Source organism: Symphodus melops (assembly GCF_947650265.1).
Source record: "Symphodus melops genome assembly, chromosome: 16".
In the NCBI taxonomy this organism is placed as follows: Eukaryota; Metazoa; Chordata; class Actinopteri; order Labriformes; family Labridae; genus Symphodus; species Symphodus melops.
Genome location: NC_136706.1, coordinates 11584137 through 11606219, shown reverse-complemented (window position 1 = coordinate 11606219; position 22083 = coordinate 11584137). Strand labels below are relative to the sequence as shown.

General features: G+C 39.9%; 1 protein-coding gene across 1 annotated transcript in view; it reads right to left on the bottom strand.

Moving 5' to 3' along the window:
• Positions 1-18885, bottom strand: part of nsmfa (NMDA receptor synaptonuclear signaling and neuronal migration factor a) — a 47745-nt gene extending 28860 nt beyond the window's left edge. The window contains exons 1-4 of the mRNA XM_079364171.1: positions 18726-18885; positions 5949-6010; positions 4796-5695; positions 3116-3182 (exon numbers count right to left, since the gene is read on the bottom strand). Coding sequence (XP_079220297.1) covers positions 3116-3182; positions 4796-5695; positions 5949-6010; positions 18726-18796 — 1100 coding nt within the window. The 5' untranslated portion in view covers positions 18797-18885. The remainder of the gene's footprint in view (positions 1-3115; positions 3183-4795; positions 5696-5948; positions 6011-18725) is intronic.
• Between the last annotated feature and the right edge of the window lie 3198 nt (positions 18886-22083).

Sequence of the window (22083 nt, the reverse complement as noted above, 5' to 3'; positions counted from 1 at the left end):
TGCTGTCTTTGTTAGTAAGGCCAGAATTATCCAAACAAAACAAAGTCATTCAAATAAAAGGTCACTCCCACCAGAGGCCTAACCCAGCCCTAAAATGAAGGTTAAATGGTGGATGTTAGTGTAAAGACAGAGTGACTAAGTACAAGCCAACTAATAAAAATAGCAAGCAGGCAGGAGGTATACTTACGAAATCCTGAAAGTCCATGTTGAAATAGCATAAATAAAAAGAGGAGAGAGGGGGAAAAAGGGTTAGGTATAGGTAAGTAACAACATGCAATTCAACATAGCTACAGGTTTGTGATCATTTGAAAGACCAAATGAGGAGTTTGACGTTGTGTTCTGAACATGTTCTTAACACAAATCTGATAAGAGCAAGATGTCAAAGGCTTCAGGATACATACATACAATTATACTTCAGCTGCTTTAATTCTAACTCAAATAAGTTGTCTACCTCACTTAAAAGTTGCTGTTGCAAGATTGCAGCCAATCGTTTTTATATATTTCATATATTTGTTAGAGGAATAGCCTTAAAATTACCTATAGACATTCATGATACTAAAAGGATGAATCTTGCTGACTTTGTTTTCCCCCTTGGTTTTCTCATCATGTGAAATGCTTCTCATACATTGAATACATGAATTGATTTAACTTGTAGTATCTGCAAAAGTAAGAAGATTCCCTAACAGCCTCTTCACTTAAAGTTAAGTGCTATTTTAATTGCCAAAATTTAGCATGTAAGCAAAGCAAACTAAAATAGTGTAAAGTAAACATTATGACTGCTGAATAGCAGCCTGTTAGCTTTTGATTCTGACCGTGTTAGCATATTAATTTGAGCACTTAGCAAGTAGCAGCCTTTAAGTTTTGTAGTTTCAACTAGTTTTGCATGCTGATGTGACCATTTAGCTTCAAGCACAGCTTTAATCCAACAACAGTGTTAAGCAGCTACTCCTGCAGTATGGCTGTGAAGCCTTAGGCTTCTTTATTTTGAGTTATTATACATAAGAGTTACATTAGAGTCTGTTAGAATGAAAAAAAAAATCCTTGCAGATTTTAAAGGCCTAGTTCAGGGGTCGGCAACCCGCGGCTCTGGAGCCGCATGTGGCTCTTTGAGCCCTCTGATGCAGCTCAGCTGTTGAAAATAATTAATGAGTATTTCATTAAAATGTATTTGATTTTAGTTAATTCATTTTTAAAATGTAATTCTATGAAGATTATGGCGATCTTGTAAAATGTGTTAAAATATGTTTGTCGCTCTTAGTACACGTCACAACCTCCAACTTTTCGACCCCAGGTAGGCAGACTATGGAGAATTCAAAGAAAAGTGTAACATTCAATGCTATGTGGGCAGATGCATTTGCTTTCACTGCTGCATATGCAATGAGAAACTCACTAACAACAAAAAGTCAAATGTCGCCAGACATTTCCAAAATAAAGGAAGCCTTTGCTCAAAAATATCCGGATGGAGATGAGAGAAAAAAAGTTATTTCGGATCTGACGCGGAAGGCTGATTTAAGCAAAAAAATCACTTCAAGAAGTGGAGTCCTGTCGATCTTTGGATCCACATATGTATGTGAGCAGGTGTTCTCCAACATGAACTTTATTAAAAACAAACATCGCACACACCTCACAGATGACAGTTTACAATCCTGTGTGAATATGAAGGTGACGTCATACAGCCCCGATGTGCAGACGCTGTGTGCTGAGGTTCAGGAGCAGTGTGATAAATATTTTAATTGCCTATTATTTTGCATATATTCATGTTTTTGAATTGTTCAGTGAAATAGACAATTTAGTATTCAGGTTGACAGCTGACTGCACAGCGCCAGTAAAAGGATGACGGCACACAGAGAGAGGACGGCATTTTTGGTTTGCTGCCAGTGGATAATTTAAGTTCGGCGTTTTATTTTTTCATTACTACAAGGAGGAGTCGAATAGACATTGAGTATTTTACTTAACCTTCAACCCGACGTCTTTTTTTCGGAGTTAAAAATGTTTTGCTGCATGCAAAAATGTTATTTCATTTTCTTTGCAGTCGTCCGTTGATTTCATAAATGTAACACAAATATAGTTTGTTTATACATAGCACAAAGCAAACAACAACAAAAAACCGTTGTATGCAGTGTTATTTCATTTTAAATTTCAAAAGAGTTTTGTGGCTCTTTACTGTGTGAAACAGGTCCAAATGGCTCTTTGAGTAGTAAAGGTTGCAGACCCCTGGCCTAGTTCAACAATTTATATACTTAATTAAATAACTTTTTATGTAAGTATTTATTGAAAATTAAAGTAAATAAAGTAATAAAATTAAGAATTGGATCATGTGTTGCTGTTCAGCTACAGTGAAATTGTTAAATAGATGTTGAAAAGCAAAAACAAGTTCATTATAACCTAACTTGAACAAAAATAAAGGATTGACAAAATGTTCACTATGCTGTTGACCTTGAGCAAGCTTTAAGGGTCTGCTAGCTGAGTTTTATAGCTTAATGAAATGAAAATCAATGGCAGCCTGCGAATTAGGTCATCAATCTTTAAACCTATAACATGCTTTGGACAATTGTTTTTTTTTTTGATTGCATGTATGCAATTTGTAGTTAAAGCCAGGGTAGGTTATCTCCTCCAGATACACTTTTAAAGATTATGGTTGTAATTGTCTTTAGGTCCTGACGGTAATTAATAATTCATGTGTTCTGAAAAAGAAACATAAAAAATCTGTCATCTGTAGCAATTGTAAACGCGAAAAATGTTGACCAATGTCTGCCAGTACATGTTTTATGAACTAATCATGTCTCCCTGTCTCCCTACTTGCTCTCTACCACGAGCCCACACTCAAGCTGAAATCCACTTCTGGACCAATGGTGCTAACGCATGTAAGTGAGGAGCGGGGCTTTTGAGGGAGCACAGAGGGGAGGGGGTGGGTGAAGATTGACCACGGAGAGAAGGCTACTTTAAAAACCATGCTAAGGTTTGGAAATTACCTACCTAGCCTTTAGTAACCTAAAACCCCCAAGTACTGTATATTTAAGCAGACTGGACCTTTCAGAGGGAACATCCACCATAAATTTGACTGTGTGTTTGTGCACATGCACGATTCATGTGTGACTGAAGACTCAACACTCACGCCTGCATGGTCGTTGTGGCAGTTTGAAAGCTGAACATGTTTTCCTTGGGGAACCAGTTAGTGTCCTCTGCAATAAGAGAGGAGGATGATGAGTTCAAGGTTAAGATGAATAACAATAAGAAATATCTTTGTATATATAAAAGCAAAACAAACAGTTAAATAGATTGAAAATATGAGAGCACAAAATCACACTTCACAGTCCACAACTCCACAAATGGAGAGAGGAAGAAACACAGAAGGAGACAGCAGAGGAGTGACACGGGGAGATGAAGAGGCAGAAATACAGACCATCATGTCACATCCAACATCAAACTCTTTAAACCCTACCAGACCTGAGAGGAAATAGATTTGAGCCTTCTGTAGCTGAAACCAAACGGCTGTTTAAATTGTTTTCATGTAAACCTTCATCTAACCCTGGTGCCGGTTGATACGACTGTTTGTACTGTTAAATTATTTCATATAATAACCTTAAATAAACATTCAAGTTTAGTTATTCCATTAAGAAAGTCTCTCACTGAAGAGTATGCGAATTATGGCCTTTAGTCATTGAAGTTCCTGAAGGTTCAAAAATTAAAAACAGGCCACATATCTAATTTACCTATCACACAAATGACGCTTATCAACCAAATTCACAAAGCGAGCTGATTCATACTCATAGAAGCTGAAATGCTCTTTTGATGTCATACTGCTGACATAGTGCTATTTCATGAAGTAAGTTGTAAGGGTTTTTGACAATCATTATCATGCATTATTTCTCAATCAGCAATTAAATAACAAAATAAACACATAAACTCAAGCCCTATACAGTGCCAAATATAATAACATATTTGACAGCCCATTAGATCACAGCTAATGTTAGCATCGAACCACCTCCAAGCTAGTGTGTCAGCAAGGATTGAACAATTTTGTTATTAAACTACCAAACAGGGAAACTAGCTTTTAGCCAATTTCAGCTAATGTTAATACATTGTTATATATTGAAAATATGAATGTTGGCTTATAAATGGAGTAACGCTACTAAAATTAGCTTGTTTAAAGGTAGCTAATCTGTCAATTAAAGTGTTATTCGGACTTATTTGCCCCAAAGTACCTCCTGTTTTTGACTATCTATTGCCTTTTCAGTTGCTGATCAATTTACAAACAGTGAAGTGGTTAGCATCGTCAAATACCTTCTATGACACAAAACTCAGACCATAGCAGTAAGACATTTGTATAACATTTAAGCTTCCATCCCCAAGTGTGATATCAGAGAAAAAGGGCCTTCTATTCAACATGTGAGCAGGGTGTTGATTTAATTAGATTTTTTAAGTTTGTTGTGTTCTTAATACTGGAGAAAGAGTTGGCATGAAAATATTCTTGGATCAGTGCTGTTGTTGTTGTTTTTTAAGAACGGGATGTTCGTATTTGTTGAGGCAAGTTGTGTACCTTTCAAATTAACAGATTTGCTTGGAGTAAATAATTAATTAGAGGCAGCTACAGTTTTTGTCGTTGAACAACCAAAGCCCTTATGCTTGTTGTATTTTTTTTCTTGGTGATTAAAATTAATCAAATAGTATTTCATCTCTGGTCAGGTACTAATCACCGCCAATTCCAGCCACAGGGCTCGTCATGAACAAACCCTCCCATCCGTGTTTGGACCTCAGCGCATCTCCCTTTCTCCTGTGTCCTCTGCCCTCTCACCTCTCTCCAGCCCAGTCATCCGGTCTACACTCCACATCCTCTCTAGGCGTCGGTGCTGCTTGCCTGCCTCTCGGGACGTGCTCTCTAGATCCAAAGAGCCCTGGCTCCTTGAGGGGGCACCACCGCACGAGTCACAGGCCAGCCCGCTGCACTCAGCCTCTCCTTTTCCACCTTCACCCCAGCTGCGGATGTTGTGGGCGCTGACAGAGGTCTGCAGCGGGGGTTGAGACAGGTGATGGTGGTGATGGTGTGATACATGATGGTGGGATCCAGAGATATTTAAAGATTGCTGCTGCTGGTTGCTACTGCTGCTTCCACTTGCTCCTCCACTGCTTGAGGGGGTGTTGGGGCCCAATATGCCGCCATGATGGTGGTGGTTTCCATGGTGGTTGCCATGATGATGACTCCCACTGCTGCTGCTGGTGCCACGGCCGCTGGCATGGTGGTACTGTGTTGGCGATGATGAGGTGGAAGAAGGGGAAGTGGAGGGCTGGACCAAGCCACCTTTGGATCCCAGCCTGCCACTCCCCGACTTCTCCTTTAGGACGTCCAGTTCTAGGCTCTCCTTGCTGCCCCGGTTGCTGCTCATCAGCATACCACGCTGGGTGGTGATGGTGTAGACACGGGCTGGCTGCAGGGTACACTCAACACTCTTTTGCTGGTCCTCCTCAGCTGAGAAGCTGCGCTCAAGGGAGAGACGTGCTGGCTTGCTTGAGATGGTGATAGACGGAGGAGGTGCCTGGAGTATGCCCAGTGGGGGCTTCACCAGGCTTGGCTCGTTGTTGTTCTCACAGTCCTTGGTGGTGTTAGAGGTAGGACGGAGGTGGTTGTTGTTTGGGCCAATCTTGTCACTTGGTGACTCCGGGTCGGGACCCACCAAGGTTTCACACAGAAGATGGGCTAGTACGACAGCAAAAAGACAAATATTAGTGTTAAACACATAGACCAAGGTGCTAAAGAAAAAGAACAAACAAGAAAGAGTAAAGCTGAGAATGAAACACATAATAATAGTCTTTTTCTGGTTGTTAACTGTTATACACTAATGATCGCTACGTGGCATTTCAGCAGAGAATCAGGTAAAGCAGGGGAGGAAGGCTTAAGGACCACAAAGGAATTAGCAGAGCAGGATAGAGGGATGGACTGAGACGCTGACCTGATCCGTTTCGGTTTTCAGGGTGTGTGTGGGACAGGTACTCTCCAAATGCTCTCGCTGCTCTGTAGGAACATACACACACACACACACACGACACATAAAGACATTAATTCATGGTTGGACAAGAGGGGGTGAGGGAAGGAGGAGAGAAAATGGAAGGGGATAGAAAAGAGCTGGGCAAGGGAATTGTAAATTATAGAGCTAATTGCCTTCTTTGTGGGTTTGTGCCACCCACAGATTAAGATGCAGCTGTTTTATCTCCGCACTTCAGGCAACCTCAGACTCCAAGAGGGGCAGAGTATTAGACAGCCAGAGGAGATAGAGGGTAGGAATGCTTTGACTTCAGTTTTTGTTGGTGGACCTCATTGCAGCTGTAACAACATGATTTTGTTTGTCTTCTTTGTATCACACATAAGAGAATCTTTGTATGGATATACAACTGAATTAATAACAGACCGCTTCATTAACAACGCTCTTTGGTATGTCAACTGCCTTTCTAATTTCCCAAGTATCTTAGCCAGTGCCATGTTGGTTTTCCTAGACACAGAAGTTACCATTTGGATATGGGGGTTATGGTAGAGAGGAGCAAGAGGATATCACCAACTGTTGCCAAAGCTAAATAGTTACTTATGGCGTATTTACTAGTTTGTGTGTGGACGAGTAAACCTTTGTGATTCCAACAGAATGAGATACTTTTGCAATGAACACTAAAAAGAGTCATTCAAACTAAAGTACCTATAGCTAAAGCTCATGGTACGTTGCAAACTTGCGCCCACCTCACAAACTAAGTTGTAAGCACAATAACTTCTCAGTTTATCAGTGCTAACGTACGGATAATATCATGACAGATTTTACTCAAAATTTTGATTACACAATAATTTAAAATTCTTCTTCTTCTTCTTTCTGTAGCAGTTGGTGAGCAGGTTAGTTATAGAAGAAAATATCTACATTATTTAGAAAGAAGATTCAACCTTTGAGTAGAGAAATTAGGAAAAGAAACCAAAGGCATTCTCTAACAGACTGTAAACATAGTTTACATAGTTTAGTTTAACATAACATTTAGTTATGTTATCATTTTAAAAAGAGAATGGGGCCATATTGGCATTTGCTTCATTTCTCAGTTTGATAGGCTGCAGCTAGGGATGTAAAGAATATTGTATGTTTGGTTCAAGAGAAAAAATATTAACCTTGAGTGCAACTCAAGGACATTGCTTGGAGATCATCTTCTAAGAAGATGTTGAAAGCTCCATTACTATTGTGCTAAAAGTGTTAATCTTCCTTTTGATATAGACAGAGGAATATTCTCCAGATACCCATTCAGCCACATATAATATCACAAAGGGCTTCAGCTATTAATAAAATAGCCCTGGGTCATGTAGTTAAATGGTACTGACTTCCTTATGTTCCTCTTTTTATGACAAGAGTAGAAAATTACCAAAGATCAAATCTAATGAAAGCAAGAGTAAATACTCCACACTAACAACCATTAAATCTATTGAGTATCATCGGGAATAAAGGAGAAAAAAGAATGACTCTTTTGAAGTGTGATATTACAAGAATGTAATCATGGAACATGATAAGAATGTAATTTCCCAAATAAACTGAAACTGGCTGTGTCTTATTGTTCATCAATCAAACTGTTAATTAATGTCAAGGCAATGCTATTAGGACCACCCTAACCCATTTACATTTGTGAGAGACCAAGTTGTTTGACTCTATTGTTCATCTACTACTGTTTATAGGAAATACAACAAGAAATACTTTCTGCCACAAGCTTTTTCAGAGTGAGCGAACATACTTTTTACTTAGTACGTTAGGATTAGAGTTAAGATTACGTAAATAATCCTAACTCTGGTAATATTTTCAACTCACTATATACTTAAAACACTTACGTTTTGATGGGTTTACTTTTGTCCTTATGTCCCTAACAGGCAAAATATCAGATCAACTGAGTCAACACACTTGTTTTCTTTTTATACAAGTATGAAAAGCATTATGAAATACTTATGTTTATATTGATGTGTTCATGTGACCTGTTCACAAAATTGCCTATTAGCTTCAACAGTGAGTGTCACACACTCACTTACAGTTTCAGATGTAATATGATGGTAAAAAGGCATATAGGGGAGTTTCATTAAAGTGCTGAAATGTAAAAAAGCCTATTGAATAATTTAGCAGAATTACACAGTATGGGAGTGCTGTGCTACCAAATATTAACAAGGCTGTGATTTAACCAAGCCATGCTGATATTCAGCACAACATATAATTTTGTTTTAATACCACAGTTTAATTAAAAGTATGGTCAACAGCACAATGCAACAAAAAAAATATATATATTTTTGTTCATTCAGTTATTGATTGGGCTCCTCCAACACAATAACTTTACCACTTAACTGGAACAACGGAGTGGCCAAGCATCAAATAAACATTGTCTTGTACCCTTGTGTTTTTCTACAAGCTATCATAGACCAGCTTCTTTGTATTATGTGCAGTTATCTGTTCTCGACTTTTCATGCAACCAGTGAATTAGAATTGTTTGAAGTTACTTCATTGGCATCAACCTTGTCTGAGACCATTGCTGAATGGTTAAAAGTCTCAGTGCTGTTTGACTCTAGATTGGCAAATTGCAACCTGCTGATCAAATATAATTTGAAGTACATTTTATTAAATTTAATAATAGGGCAAAATGAGGAGAAAAGGCAAGAAATACAAAACATCAACGTGTGTGTGTGTGTGTGTGTGTGTGTGTGTGTGTGTGTGTGTGTGTGTGTAGAGGTGTGTGTGTGCACATGATGCAATGTAACAAGTCTTATTAACAGCAGTTGTAATCAATGTAGTGTACATGCTAATCAGCAGGTGTCTCTTTGATGCTCTGAGATGTTTTCAATTTGCCCTCATGCTTTATTATTCAACAGGCCTGGGCCTTCTGATTAGAATCAGCTAACAATGGTGCAAGAGGCTTGCATAATCCATTATATATGAGTGGAAACAGATAGAGAAAAAAAAAGCCTCTCAATCCATGTATTATACAAGCCCTCTTCGTGTTCTCTCTTGTAATTGTCTTGCACTGACTACGTATGTGATATGTGAGCACAAAACATGAGGTACAGGTCAGACATACTGTATCGTCAGGTGAAAAGTAAATAGTAAATAGTATATGGAGAAGGTGAAGGAGAGGAAGGAGCCTGACAGGCGGATATGAAATTCGTCCTGCATTCGCTCAGACATGTGACAGGGGTTTGGGGGAAAGACACCAGTTAGGGAGGGGAGTTTCTGAGCAGGAGAGATGGGATTACTGCAGAGAGGAAGAAAAGTGTAGAGGGAGAAAATCTGGGCATATTAAAAATGAAAGACGAAGTAGACTTAAGGAAACTGAGCTAGACAAAGAGAGTGCACAGTCAGGACAATGAGTAAGAAAGAGATAAAAGTGACAGCCGACTCAGTTTTATCTGCAGGACAAAATGCATCTTTGAAAATCAAGTCGTCCCGAAAATCCTTTGTGTCACTTAAAGGGATCTTAAAAGGCTGAAAGCCTATGGGGCCCACCACTTACTCCTTGATCCTGGGTCAAAGAGGATAAATAAAGATGGTTAAGGTGCAAATTCAATAAGTCAGGTCAGCTCATGATTAAAAAATAAGGACACTGGCTGTGCAAGAATGGAATCTTTAACCTTCAAGTTACAGCAGAGGTCTGATATTGATATACCCAAATAAATAAAGTGAATATTTTACAATGAAGAGCAAACAAGATTTAAATGAGAATATGTTTCAGCTTGACCTTTAAAATAATCTAAATGAAAATGGGTAAACACAAGCTCCATTTAGTTTAAAGCTTTTTATTGTGTCCCATGATCTTCCTCAGCAGATGAAGTTGGTTAAACCGCGATGGTATTGCAGAGAACTCAAAGGGCTTTTAGCCTAGCAGCAACATTCAGTCTTGAAAAATGAAGTTTATTTTAAGTGTCTACTTGAGGGTGACTTCCAGGAATACTGGCAGTTAGACATGACTGGCAAAAAAAGCTGGTTTTACAGTGTATATATACGTACATGTGTACAGCCTGGTACAAAAAATGAAAAAAGTCTGATTAGCTGTTTTCATCACTGGCACACCTTGAATGTGCTGTCCATATAGCTAGCATGATTGACAGGTGGGTGCTATTTAATGGTTCATCAATAGGCTGAAAACTATACTCAACTCCCAGCCCGTCATTAGTTTGACTAAAAGTTAGGCTGAGACAAAAGCATGGTGATGGCTGCTGATCCCCCTGCAGTAACAGATGGCTGACAGCACTCAGGCTTTGTCCATTAATCTTTACAGTCTATGCTTTTAGCCCACTTTGGTGTAAAAGTTTTATCATTGGTTCAAGACATTTTAAAAGGAAGCCATTGGTTTAAATGCAATTAAGTACTTCATGAACATAATCTTGCAGAGGCTTGCTTAAGTGTTTTTGTTATGATGCTTTTAAAAAACTTCCTGGTGCACATTAATGTGCTGATTGGCAACATTAGTTGGCAACCACAGCGAGGATTTTAGTGCCATAACTGTCGTTTCATGATAATGTGTTGACCTAAATTCAAGTTTGCATTTCCTTTTTATGGGCCATATATTTTCCACTGACTGCTTTTAAAGAAAGATATTAACAAGTGTTTCAAACCAAATCACATCGTCCTTGTTTTTCTTGCATGAAGGTTAGATTCCTGACAATATCACTTGTGAATGCAATACACTGCCAACTTTTGTGCCCCTGTGTCCGAGTATAATTATGAGTATTGGAAACAGCTCCCGTTCTCAACTACCCGACAAATCTCCAAATAAATTGACCTTCTTTGAAAGTGTCCTTCACAATGGCCCATAGAAGCATTTTTTCATCTATCTGAGACTGCTGGACGACATAACTTCATTCTGTCCTTCAAATTCATGTAGATTCACAATAAAATGCTCATATTACTCATTTTGGTTAAAAAAAGGGAAAATCCAAGACCACATTCGACTCAGACATAAGTAGATCTTCACAGATTTAGAAACCCCTAGCTTTCTAGAATGCATCCTCCACTTGAAGCCCTTTATTAGCCTGTGAACAATGACCGACATAATGACATAAACGAAGACCATAAATGCCTTCGTTTATGGTCCAACTAAACTTGAGAAGTCCAAATGGTGTTAGCGTTGAGAGATACTGTCTGACTATTAGCTGCAATATGCAAGTAACCAAAATGACTCATGACTGATAAATCATCAGATACATGCAAGTATCATGCAAACAGCCAGTGTCTGCTGAAACACTTTACTCAATAATACTACTTCTACTTCTATTTTTAATCTGTTAAAGGGCCTTCAGATTCTGCATTTTTATGCAGAATTTACCATTAGAGATCAACAGAGACCACACACTTTCAAATACATTACTTACATTTTAACTCTCAAATGTTTGGGGGTTTTAAACACTTTCATCGAATATACCTTTGTCTTCATGGTGTCAATAATAATGGTTTAAGTCAGTCAGCGATGGTGGTTATAGTTAAAGGAAACCAAAATTGAAAGTCACTGAGTAATAAAAAAACTATGTCTAGCTTTTTTTTTATCCACTAATCCTCGCTGACCTCCTCTTAAAAAATATAACACCACCTGATGTTCCCCCTACACTCCCACCCCCCAAAACCTTCCCTATAACTAGTCAGCTATAGGACAGTTATGTAATAGTTACCATATGCCATTTTATCTGGGAAGACTGACACTAAAGCCATTTTCAGGAGCACCTTCGATTTCACTTTATTGCAACCAAGAGGCTGAACTGTCCACTTTCTTGGACATGACTCAACTCCAAGAGTAGCTACTCTGTTATATAAATAGCTATGGAGAACTTGAAACCTGTCTGTTTTCTTGTCATCTGTTTTGTTCCCTCTGAGTGAGAGAGTGAGTGAGAGAGGATACAAGCAGATTTCACCTTTCCCTGTGTCTACAGTTCAGCAGGTACTCAGGTGTACTTAGCATTTCACAAGCCGGATGAGTCAGACACAATTACACACTATCCAATCCTTCAACAACACATTCTGCCACAAACTCCTCTAACCACCTCCACATGCATAAAAGGATCTTCAACAACAGGAAGATACAACTCAGCCCTTCAAACTCTTTTAAGATTGAGACAGCACAATACATAACTAGACACCTGACAGATGGGAACATCATGCGGCCTGTAAATGAGCCCACCTCTGTTTATTCTCTACTAGTTTCTGCCTTCTAACTCACACAGATGTCTGAATTTGACTCATTACTTATTCCAGTGTTACTTTATCCCATCTTTGTTTGGATGTGTTCTCCATTGTCAGGTTTAGATTGCATTCATTGCTATGTTTTCAGTTCCCCAACAATCAAATATTTGTTGCTGTTTGGGTGTACTGTTTGGATATCTTCCAGGCAAAAAAACATATTTTATCCTCCTCAAAGTAGATACATATTACAACTCAGTGCACATAAATATAAATAGTCCCACATTGTTTATAAGACAAGGATGTGTGTGTGTTAAGACTCCAGTGCTCAGTATTTAAATATACTGCCTGATTAAAACACAGGGAAAGGATTATATTCAATACAAATGTGACTCAAGTCTCAAAGTCTTTGCAGAGTTACCGAAACAAAGTACCATGTTCAAACATGACTCATCCACCTTCTCAACTATCAGAAGTACTCCTTCTCAAAAATTACTAAAGGCCACTGAAGACAATACAAAACACTTAGTGTTTTTCAATGAAACTACAAGTTCTCCTAAAATTGTGTGTGTGTGTGTGTGTGTGTGTGGGGTGTGTGGGGTGGGTGGGGTGGGTGGGGGGGGGGGGGGGATACAATCATACAAATTGTATCCAAGGCCAAAAAAGCCCCAGAGAGGCTGAGGTTGCTCTGAGATTATACAACTGGCTCACTTAGGGAGAGGCCTAAGTTATTATGCTGCTACATACAGTATTTTATGGCATATTGAGCCATATCTAATCACCGCATGCATTTCCCTGTGGATTCTGATGCAGTTTAACACTGTGGCCATATATCTTGGGAGGAAGAGCGGCTCGTGGCTGAAACAAGGCCATCGCTCCCCTGGCAGAGTTCCCATTGGTCTCAATATCACCAGAACTGATGTCTCCCAGGGCGTCGCTTCACTGTAAACAATGGGCTGCCAAGCTCAGAGATTCCTCACTCTTAATGCTCCGTAATCGAATCCACCTCTCAGATGGTCTAATTGAATTGGGTTTTCTACAAACACACAAACGGAGGAGCACATACACAGTGCACACACACACATGAAGGCACAGCTGGGGTGTTGAGAACCTGTTGAGAGGCTTGTTGCGCATGCTGAGGGCCAAAGGGACTTGGGAATGTTAATTGCAGTCTTCACCAAGTGCAGTGCATTATGGGACATGTGGGAATAAAGCACCTGACCGAGAGGCTGATTAAAATGTCAGTGACTCACCACAACCACCTGAAACACATACAGTGCTGAGAGATGGGACTGCTTCAGAAACACTTACGCACAACACACTAAAATCTCTGCCTTAATATATTGAACTGACTGGATTTTGTCGAATGGAACTTTCTTTTTGATGATGACTATCATGATTTCACAAAACCCAATGATGTAATCAAACTTTGTTGTTTGCTATTGTGTAAGTGAAACACCTAGCAGGTAATCATAAACTCTGAATCTATTTTATTCAAGTCTCCCAGTAGTGAAAGTCATGAAACTGTGACAGCAATTAATGTCAAGACCCGAAAAGTGAAGGAGCTGAATTAAATTAAGCAAACATTACTGACACTGTTGCACTGTTATTGAGAAGAAGAAAAAAACTTGAAGAAAGAAAGCTTTATTCGAAAAACATCCTGTTTCACTCTTCTCTTTTGAGACAACTGAGGAAACTTTGACTGGGAAGATTTTGTCAAAGTATCAAACAAGTTATGCGCATGAAAGCAGACAGACCCAGACAAACAATCACATAACACTGCAGGAGCCATAATCATTCTTCAAACTGTAATCAATAAAATCTGCCTCTTTCAGCATAATCATTGCAAGACAGTTAAAGACTGTGGGAGAGCAGGAGGGAGATGGATGTGATAGAAAAAGATTTGCTGTGCTCTAATGAAGCTGCTGAGATAATAACTTAAATGTAAAAATATGAAATGAAGAGTTAAAAAAAAAGAAAGCACAGATGTTGGTAATTCAAGATGAAATTGCATCCTTCCTCCGAGTAATTCTCGTTAATTGTTATTTCCAGTAAATGGTTACATAACTGCCCTCAGCCAAATGCACCAAGTGAGTGCATTCAGACAGAGAAGACAGTCACACCTGTCCTCAGTAAACCAAGACACAATCATTCAATATTTCTTCTGCTTTCATCTAGCACCCCATCTTTCACTCCCCCCACAGCTCTGTGAGGGCTGTTGTCCGATGCCCTTCAGCCGAACCACCACACAGCTCCTCTCTCCTCCTCTCCGGCAGCAGATTGGAGATCAAAGCGTTTCCTTTCTCACTCAATGTCGCAGAATTCTGGTGTGTGAATTGGAGGTAATCTCTCTCTCTCTCTCTCTCTCTCTCACACACACACACACACACACACACACACTCTCTCTCTCTCTCTCTCTCTCTTCTCCTCCCCTCGCTTGCTCACAGTTGCTTTCTATATCTCAGGAGCTGCTGGAGGGGAGAGTGTGACCTGTTTCATAAGCAATCCATAAACATGCAGGAGATAGCACGGGCATAGACCAATACCAGCAGGTAGAAGAAACCAGTGTCTCTTTGGGGGTGTCCTTATGTACTGTTTGTATTTTCACAACTTACAAATGACAACAGTGATCAAAATTCATGCAAGCTTTTAAGGCTTACACTGTCACTCCTTCAATCACTGACACAGTTCAGACAGAGATATTTCAACATCTATCAGATAGATTTCCACAAAATATGATCACTTCATTGATCCCAGACCAAGTCAAAGGATTTTGGCTATCCCTTCTACCAACTAACTAAATGTAGTTTTTGTGTGTTGTTTTTGGTGTGAATGTCTTTGATCTGTAGGAGAACCATTCTAATGACTTTATCTACAGCCATCCCCAAGAGGGAATGATTGTTGTCATGTAAAAAAAATTACAAGAAGTAAAAGCTACTGTGAAGAAATTCTATTCAGAGTTCATTTTGGCGACCCCTTATGGACAACGCAGTACTTCATTACAACAAAGTAAAGGTTGATTTTTTTTATGCCTCTGTTTAGAGATAGGACAGTGGACAGACTCAAACGGAGGAGAGACAGAAAGCGGGAAAGGAAGCCACAGGTCAGATTTGAATCTTGGCTTCCTGCTTATAGGAGTATAGCCTCAGTGCATGGGGCGCATGCTCTAGCCACACAGGCTACCTGCGCCCCAAAGCAGAAGATTTTTTCTCACTGTTGGTACTGTCTCCTAAATTCTTATGCCGCCTTTTCTGATTTTTGTAATCCCGTTGATTTTAAATGCAGTAAATGATGTTCTACACACTGTAAATATTTTCTATGGAAAGTGTAAATACAGTCTCTTTCAACCATGTGCTGTGAAAAGCTTCATCTGATATGGAACTGATGAAGGTAGTTACAGATAGATATAACTGTAGATATAATTAGATAGATATACCTGTATAGAAAATATAACTATAGAAAAGTCAATCTTGTCCCTTATGGTCTTGTTTGTTTTTGTATATGTCAACTAGAGGACTCAATATTGACTTTAGTCTGTGTCATTGTTCATAACCAGCTAAAGCTCCTCGCATGAGCAGTTTAAGTTTTTTAGGTTCTTGTTTGAAGCTGAGGAGATTTTGACTTTATGGTTAAGAATAGAGAAATATGGATTTGACTGGTATTAAGTCATCTCTACAAACAAACAGCACATTCTTTACAGTATCTTGTCTGCTGGTTGTAGTTTGAAGTCATTGCACTTTGAAATAACTGAAGCGTTAAAGACAGCCAATGCCATGACCTCCACCGACAAGTCAGAGGTTTCAATAAATATTTAATGTACTTTTCTATGACTGAACTTCATCCAGGAAATGTTGACTGACTCTTGCCATTTCCCTGTGATAATCTGAAAGCACAGGACAATGTGTTTGAGTGTGTGTGTGTGTGTGTGTGTGTGTGTGTGTGTGTGTGTGTGTGTGTGTGTGTGTGTGTGTGTTTGAGTGTGTGTGTGTGTGTGTGTGTGTGTGTGTGTGTGCTTCTGTATCTTTCTCTTACAGTTTATGGAAAAAGCTTGCAGGAAAGAGGACATTTAAAAGGTGAGACAGATTGCGTCATCATCAGGAGGCTGCACTGATACAAGCTGTGATATGTGTGTGCGTGTGTGCAGTCTAACCAAGACTAGCACCTCTGACAGTCGTATTTTATGTAACGTATCCTCTTATATGATATGAAGGCTGCGAGGCAATATGTCATTAAGTGGTCACTCGCTAGAGTGGCAGATTGGAAAAATCGATGAGTCAAAACTCTGCAAAGACTGTTGTCTGTGTGTATGTTGTTGCATGTGTTTGTGTCTGTGGCTGCCATCAGGAAGTTGCAGGTATTCTGAAACATATTTTAACTTTACTGACTTGCTATAATCACATCATTATTCAACACTGAGCTTTAGATTCTTGTTCATTTCTTAGTCTCAACAAAATAGTCACAAATATCTTTTTCTTTTTCTCAGCACATATAATATTCTTTTTTAAACCCAGCTGCCTGGCCTTGTGGCAAAAAAAGGCGGAATGGTAATTGTTATTTCCAGATGTTACTCTGAGGGTCAGTCAGCTGCACTTTTTCCCCCCCTGACATGTATTCTGGATTTACACAAGACGCAAGCTCAGCACAAAATGTACTGAACACACAGATTTTGCAAAAGAGATCCTTGAAACAATGATTGAAAAATAAATTGTGTGTCTCTGAAAAACCCCTCAAAAATAATTGCACATTGCTATGTAGAGGGCTGTGTTGGAATAGCCCAATGTTAGACTGAGCTCTGACGTCTGCAGGGTCCACCCTGCCTGCAAATTAGGCTGATTAGAGAGAAGGCAGAACATGTTGGTGACATGCAGAGAGCACACATGCATGAATTTAACACATGCAAGTATTTGATTTGTGAGTGAGGAGAGTTGTTCATGAAAACCACCTCATAAGGCTTTGCTTCCACATTCATGGGGCCATGTGCCAATGAGAGGCCTATCAATATTGAATGTGATTCAGCTGAGTCCATCGTCTACGGGAGGCAAGGTTCACTCTGCCATTAACTTGGAAAAATTAGACCGTGAATGTGTGTGAAATAGAGAGGAAAGCAGAGAGTTCCAGATAAAACTAAACATGTGCATGAATTGCTTTTGTGCCCTTGTGTGTGTATAATGTAGCCGATCATACTGAAGGATATAATGATATAATAATAATTCATTGATTAACATGAGAAAAAAGGCCTTGAGATCACGCATGCATGCACAAGCACACATATGCCTAGACACACCTGCTAAAGAAGATCCCCTTTGTATTCATGCCGTTGTGTTTAAGAATCACATTCCTTCCTCTCAAGGTGGTACACTTGAAACACACACACACACACACAAACACACACTGCAATGCATTCAGAGGAGACTCATACAGGCAGTCTGTGTAACGTAAGGAAGCCTCGCACACAACGAGAGAATGACGTAATAGCACATCAGCCCACATCTTTGGATGTTGGAGTCTGCACAAGTCAAGGTCATTCATTGATTGAGTTTCAATCACATAACAATTCCTGCAGCACAAGCAAAACAGATGCTGAATTTGTATCCTGATCTAACTATAGATCTCAGCTCAGCGTCTGCACAACATGTGTAGACGCATGAACACAGTCACACGTGCTTTTCGGCACAGCCACAGCTTCTTCAGCGCGAGCTCTGAAACGCAGGATGGAGCTGAATTTGCTTGCATGTTGCCAAAACAGATAGACTCGGACAAGGCCATTAACAGAAATCTATATCTCCTATATTTATACACTGAACGTCTCTTTAGACTATGTCGTTAACAGCCTTTAACGTAGTGGTGTCGAGCTTTAAACGGTCTGAATAATGTCCAGCCCGCTCTGCCCTCTGTGACCGCTCCAATAACTTACCGTAATTGGTTTTACCAGTTAACGACGAAATCGATTGCAGTGATCGATTAATTGGCAGGTGGATCATTTGCCCGGTGCGGTGTGAAGGCAGCAGCCTCGTCTCTGCGCACGCTGTCCGGCTCGGGTCGATGCGGCCAGACAGGAAGGGTTATACGTTTAAATTGGCGTAAAAAAACTTGGCTGGCTATTTTTCGACAGGTGATTGTTTTGATTAAGTAGTGTGAAAGGCAGAAAGCGTACCGAGACACTGTGAGTCAGAGCAGCCCTCGTTTTACTTTCATTACACAACGACGCTTCATTCATAACATCCGTAAAATGCTGCGACGCGCCAAAGGCTTAACAAAAAAAACATCTTCCATTTAGTTTAGTCCAAACAAAACACAGTGCAGGGAGTTTAGGACACCCTCCCTAAAAATAGCCAACATTTACTTTTAACAGGTTCAGTTTGGAGAGAATAAAGGGTAATTTACGCACAGATTAGATCACACGTACGCCCCGGGCTAGACGGGACAGTCTGTAGACGGGAGGAAGCGCAACGAGCCTTTATGCGCAAAGAGATTTGCACCTTAAGGCTATAACAGCTTGCTTATTCCCGATACTGCACTAAATGACAAAAAGGGTATAGAAGAAGAAAGACCCCTGTTATCACTTACCTAACTTTTGCTGCCACAGATGATATCGCATCGTTTCTTAAATTCTTTCTTTTGGAGACGGCAGTTCCCATGCTGACATGGAAACGACGATGGCAGGAAAACAGTTCATTCCAAAGACTCTCTGGACGGAGGAATGCAACGATGAAAAGAGTACCCAAAAAAAACTTAATGGGAAATCCGGGAGCAAATATACCACGCACTCGTTTGCAGAGCAAATTATATCAAAAAAGGAAGAGAGGGTACCAGCCTCCCTCTCTCTCTCTCTGTCCCTCCCTCTCTCCTTCTATCTCTCTCTCTCTTACTGTGTCTCCGGATGTGAGCACGTACGTGGGGTAACTGCACAGCTGTCAGCGTGTGGCTGAAAATACACAGACCCTCGCTGGCATTCTCTCTCTCTCTCTCTCTCTCTCTCTCTCTCTCTCTTTCCTTTTTCTCTCATTGACAGGAGGATGGTATAGCTGCTGATATCAACATCATTATCATCATCATCATCACAAAATGGGAGGGCAGAAATGCCATCTCAGGGACACATGGTGCCAATGAGAACCTTTCGTTTCATCCACTTTTTGGTCTACTATTTGTGTATCTTTATTTATTTATCGCCTCTTGTTATGTAATTTTGTTAAAAGGTTCCCCCTCCAACCAAAATGGAGAGACTCTCATCCCCAGCCAAGGACATGGGGAGCGATGAGGTTGAGGCTTTGCAGTGTTCTTTCAGCATAGCTTCAAACAGGAGCAGGATAACAATAGCTTTAGATTGGTGTGCTCTTTTTGCTGTTGTGTATGTTTCCTTTGAGCCACTGGCAGGACTAATATCAGTATTCAAAGAGGTGCTGGAGACTGGCAGACCATAAAGGGCAGCTGTCACAGTATCATAGGGCAGAATTACAGCAAAGCACTCAAATAAGAGGGTTCTTTCTTCCAACAGTCCTCACGTTTTGCATTTTCTTTTTCATGTCTTTGTGTTGCGTTGTGTTCTTTGTTTAGAGTTTCAATGACTTGATCCACAGACTGAGCAGAGTGACACAGCTGATTATTTATGACATCAGCAGAAGTGGACGAGGTTCAAAAAACGTAAACGTAAATGTTATCAAAAGCAGCAGCAAATACATGTTTTAAGGCCCAAGAATAAGTGTTATTATTCATTAAGTTAACTAGTTAATTCACAGAGAGTTTGGTAACTAAGTGGTTATAATCCTCATTGTCAGAACTTTCCCAAGACAAATCATGAAGGATTGGACAGAAAAGAAGGAGTTATTTGTTCGGTAGAGTTTTTAATGAGCCTTCTGGCTGAAGGATGCTTAAGGACCTTGACCTTATCTGACTGTGGTATTTATGCAGCTGGATCTCCCACTTCTTTTAACACAGATACTTTTAAATAGAAGTCTTTCTAACTTGACATCAGTATTTTCAAAATTTCAAGGTTACAAATACAACTGAGCTGCCTTTAGAACTTGCACTATACTCAACAGAGAGGCCTCCAAGGAAATAGAGTAACAGAAAAAAACAGATGTAAAAACCCAGAATAACTGAGACAAAGAGAAGACACCCTTACACTGCTTGCTAATGGACTGGTGTCTTATGCCTCTCTTGTGATGAGTGTTTTTCAGAATGCCCTAGACATTTCTTATAACCCTGACAAAGACAACTAGCACTCCCTCAAATCTCCTGAGGAAGCCCCCCCCCCCCCTTTGAAGATCTTAATAATAACCCTATCATAAGATAAGTAAGTCTGCAGGGCTTTGAATGTGTTAAAATCCAGAAATGAACTAATGAACTGTTTGTTATAATATAATGTGTAGTAGCAAAGGCCAGAAACAATCGTGTGTTTTTATCTCATCTTAAAGTAGCCTACTGTTGTTGTGCTAACTGCTAATTTGTAGAATAGAAAAAAGGTACACAATTCATATGTAAACGTGGAACTAAGGGCTGATGTTTTCAACAATGAAACTACAAACAGATACTGCATTGTTCAAGAGCATGCACATTTTTTCTAAAACAGATTATAGTAATTTGGTTATCAGTCAAAAAAAAAACACCATATGCAAACATTTTATTGATTTGATTATGTGCTGTACAGCTTCTCTTTGTTAAAGAAATCAATGTAGACAAATGTACCCAGCGGTATAGAAAATCTGTTAACTTAAGCTGCTCAGACACAATTGATCAGCTGTAAATGATGAGTGTTTGTGTCGCTGTTGATATGCACACTCACATGTGCACATATTGGTACGTGCACACATCATAGACGCAGGAGCACTGATGCAGCAGACAAATCTCCCAGTAACAGCCGATTAGCCTTCAACCATCAAATCAATCAATCTTTCAATCCACAGGTCATTTCACCAGCAGCTTTAAGGTGCAGGATGTCCTTGGGCTTTATGTCTTTTAGTATGCGCTTTTCTGGCACACACCTCTCACATACACACACACACACACATTCACACACAAACACACACGCACACACTAAGACAAAAGGAATGAAAATCAATAAATAAAGCAAAGCACCGCTGGGCTGGTGTGAGCTGCTGTAGGCCATTAAGCAGTAAATAATTCCAGGCAGCTCTGACGAGACTGAGGCAGTGTGTGTGGATGGACTGTAGATGAGTAAGAGAGAAGAAGGGATGAATGAATGAATGGAAAGAGGAGGGGAACTATAAAAAAGCGGCATGAATGGGCAGAAGGGATCCAAAAGAAAAAAGAGGGCGTAGAGGGAAAAGCATGCGGAAAAGATGACTGAGACTAAGAGAGACACACAGATGAATCAAATAGGACGTTAATGTGTTTATATCCTAAAGAAGATGTGCGGTTATATGTCGGTGATCAGAAAACACAGAGGGAGAGCGCTGTGCAGAAACTGCTGAATAAAGAGGGAGGAGAGGAGGTGACAAAATGAAAGGCGTTCAAAGTGGGAGGAGCAGAAAACCACATATAGCCATAAATCCACATCTGCCCAAGATATGAGTGTCTCCTCTGACCCTGACGAGTCCCTTTGATTGATTGCATAGAAGATCGATATTTTAGTCTGCAGCAGTTACAGTCAGTTGAGTGGACCGATTGTTTAGAGTGCTGTATCCTGTGCAGACTGCAGAGCTCGCTGGGGTAGATTTGTTACACAGATAGTTAGATGCTGTATATAAAAGTCATCACCCAGAAATTCTTGGGACAAAAGACATAATACTGTAGAAGCTCTCTTGATAACATTGCTCAAGGGCACCTCTGCAGTGCTCACGAAGTGAGTTGGCAAATTTCTAGCTAAGAGAGTTTAAAAGCGCCAAGAAATTATGGTCTGTTTCGCGGTCAATGCAAGTGCCTATTTTCTGTCACCCATGTAGGAAATGTCCAAATTCAAAGCCAT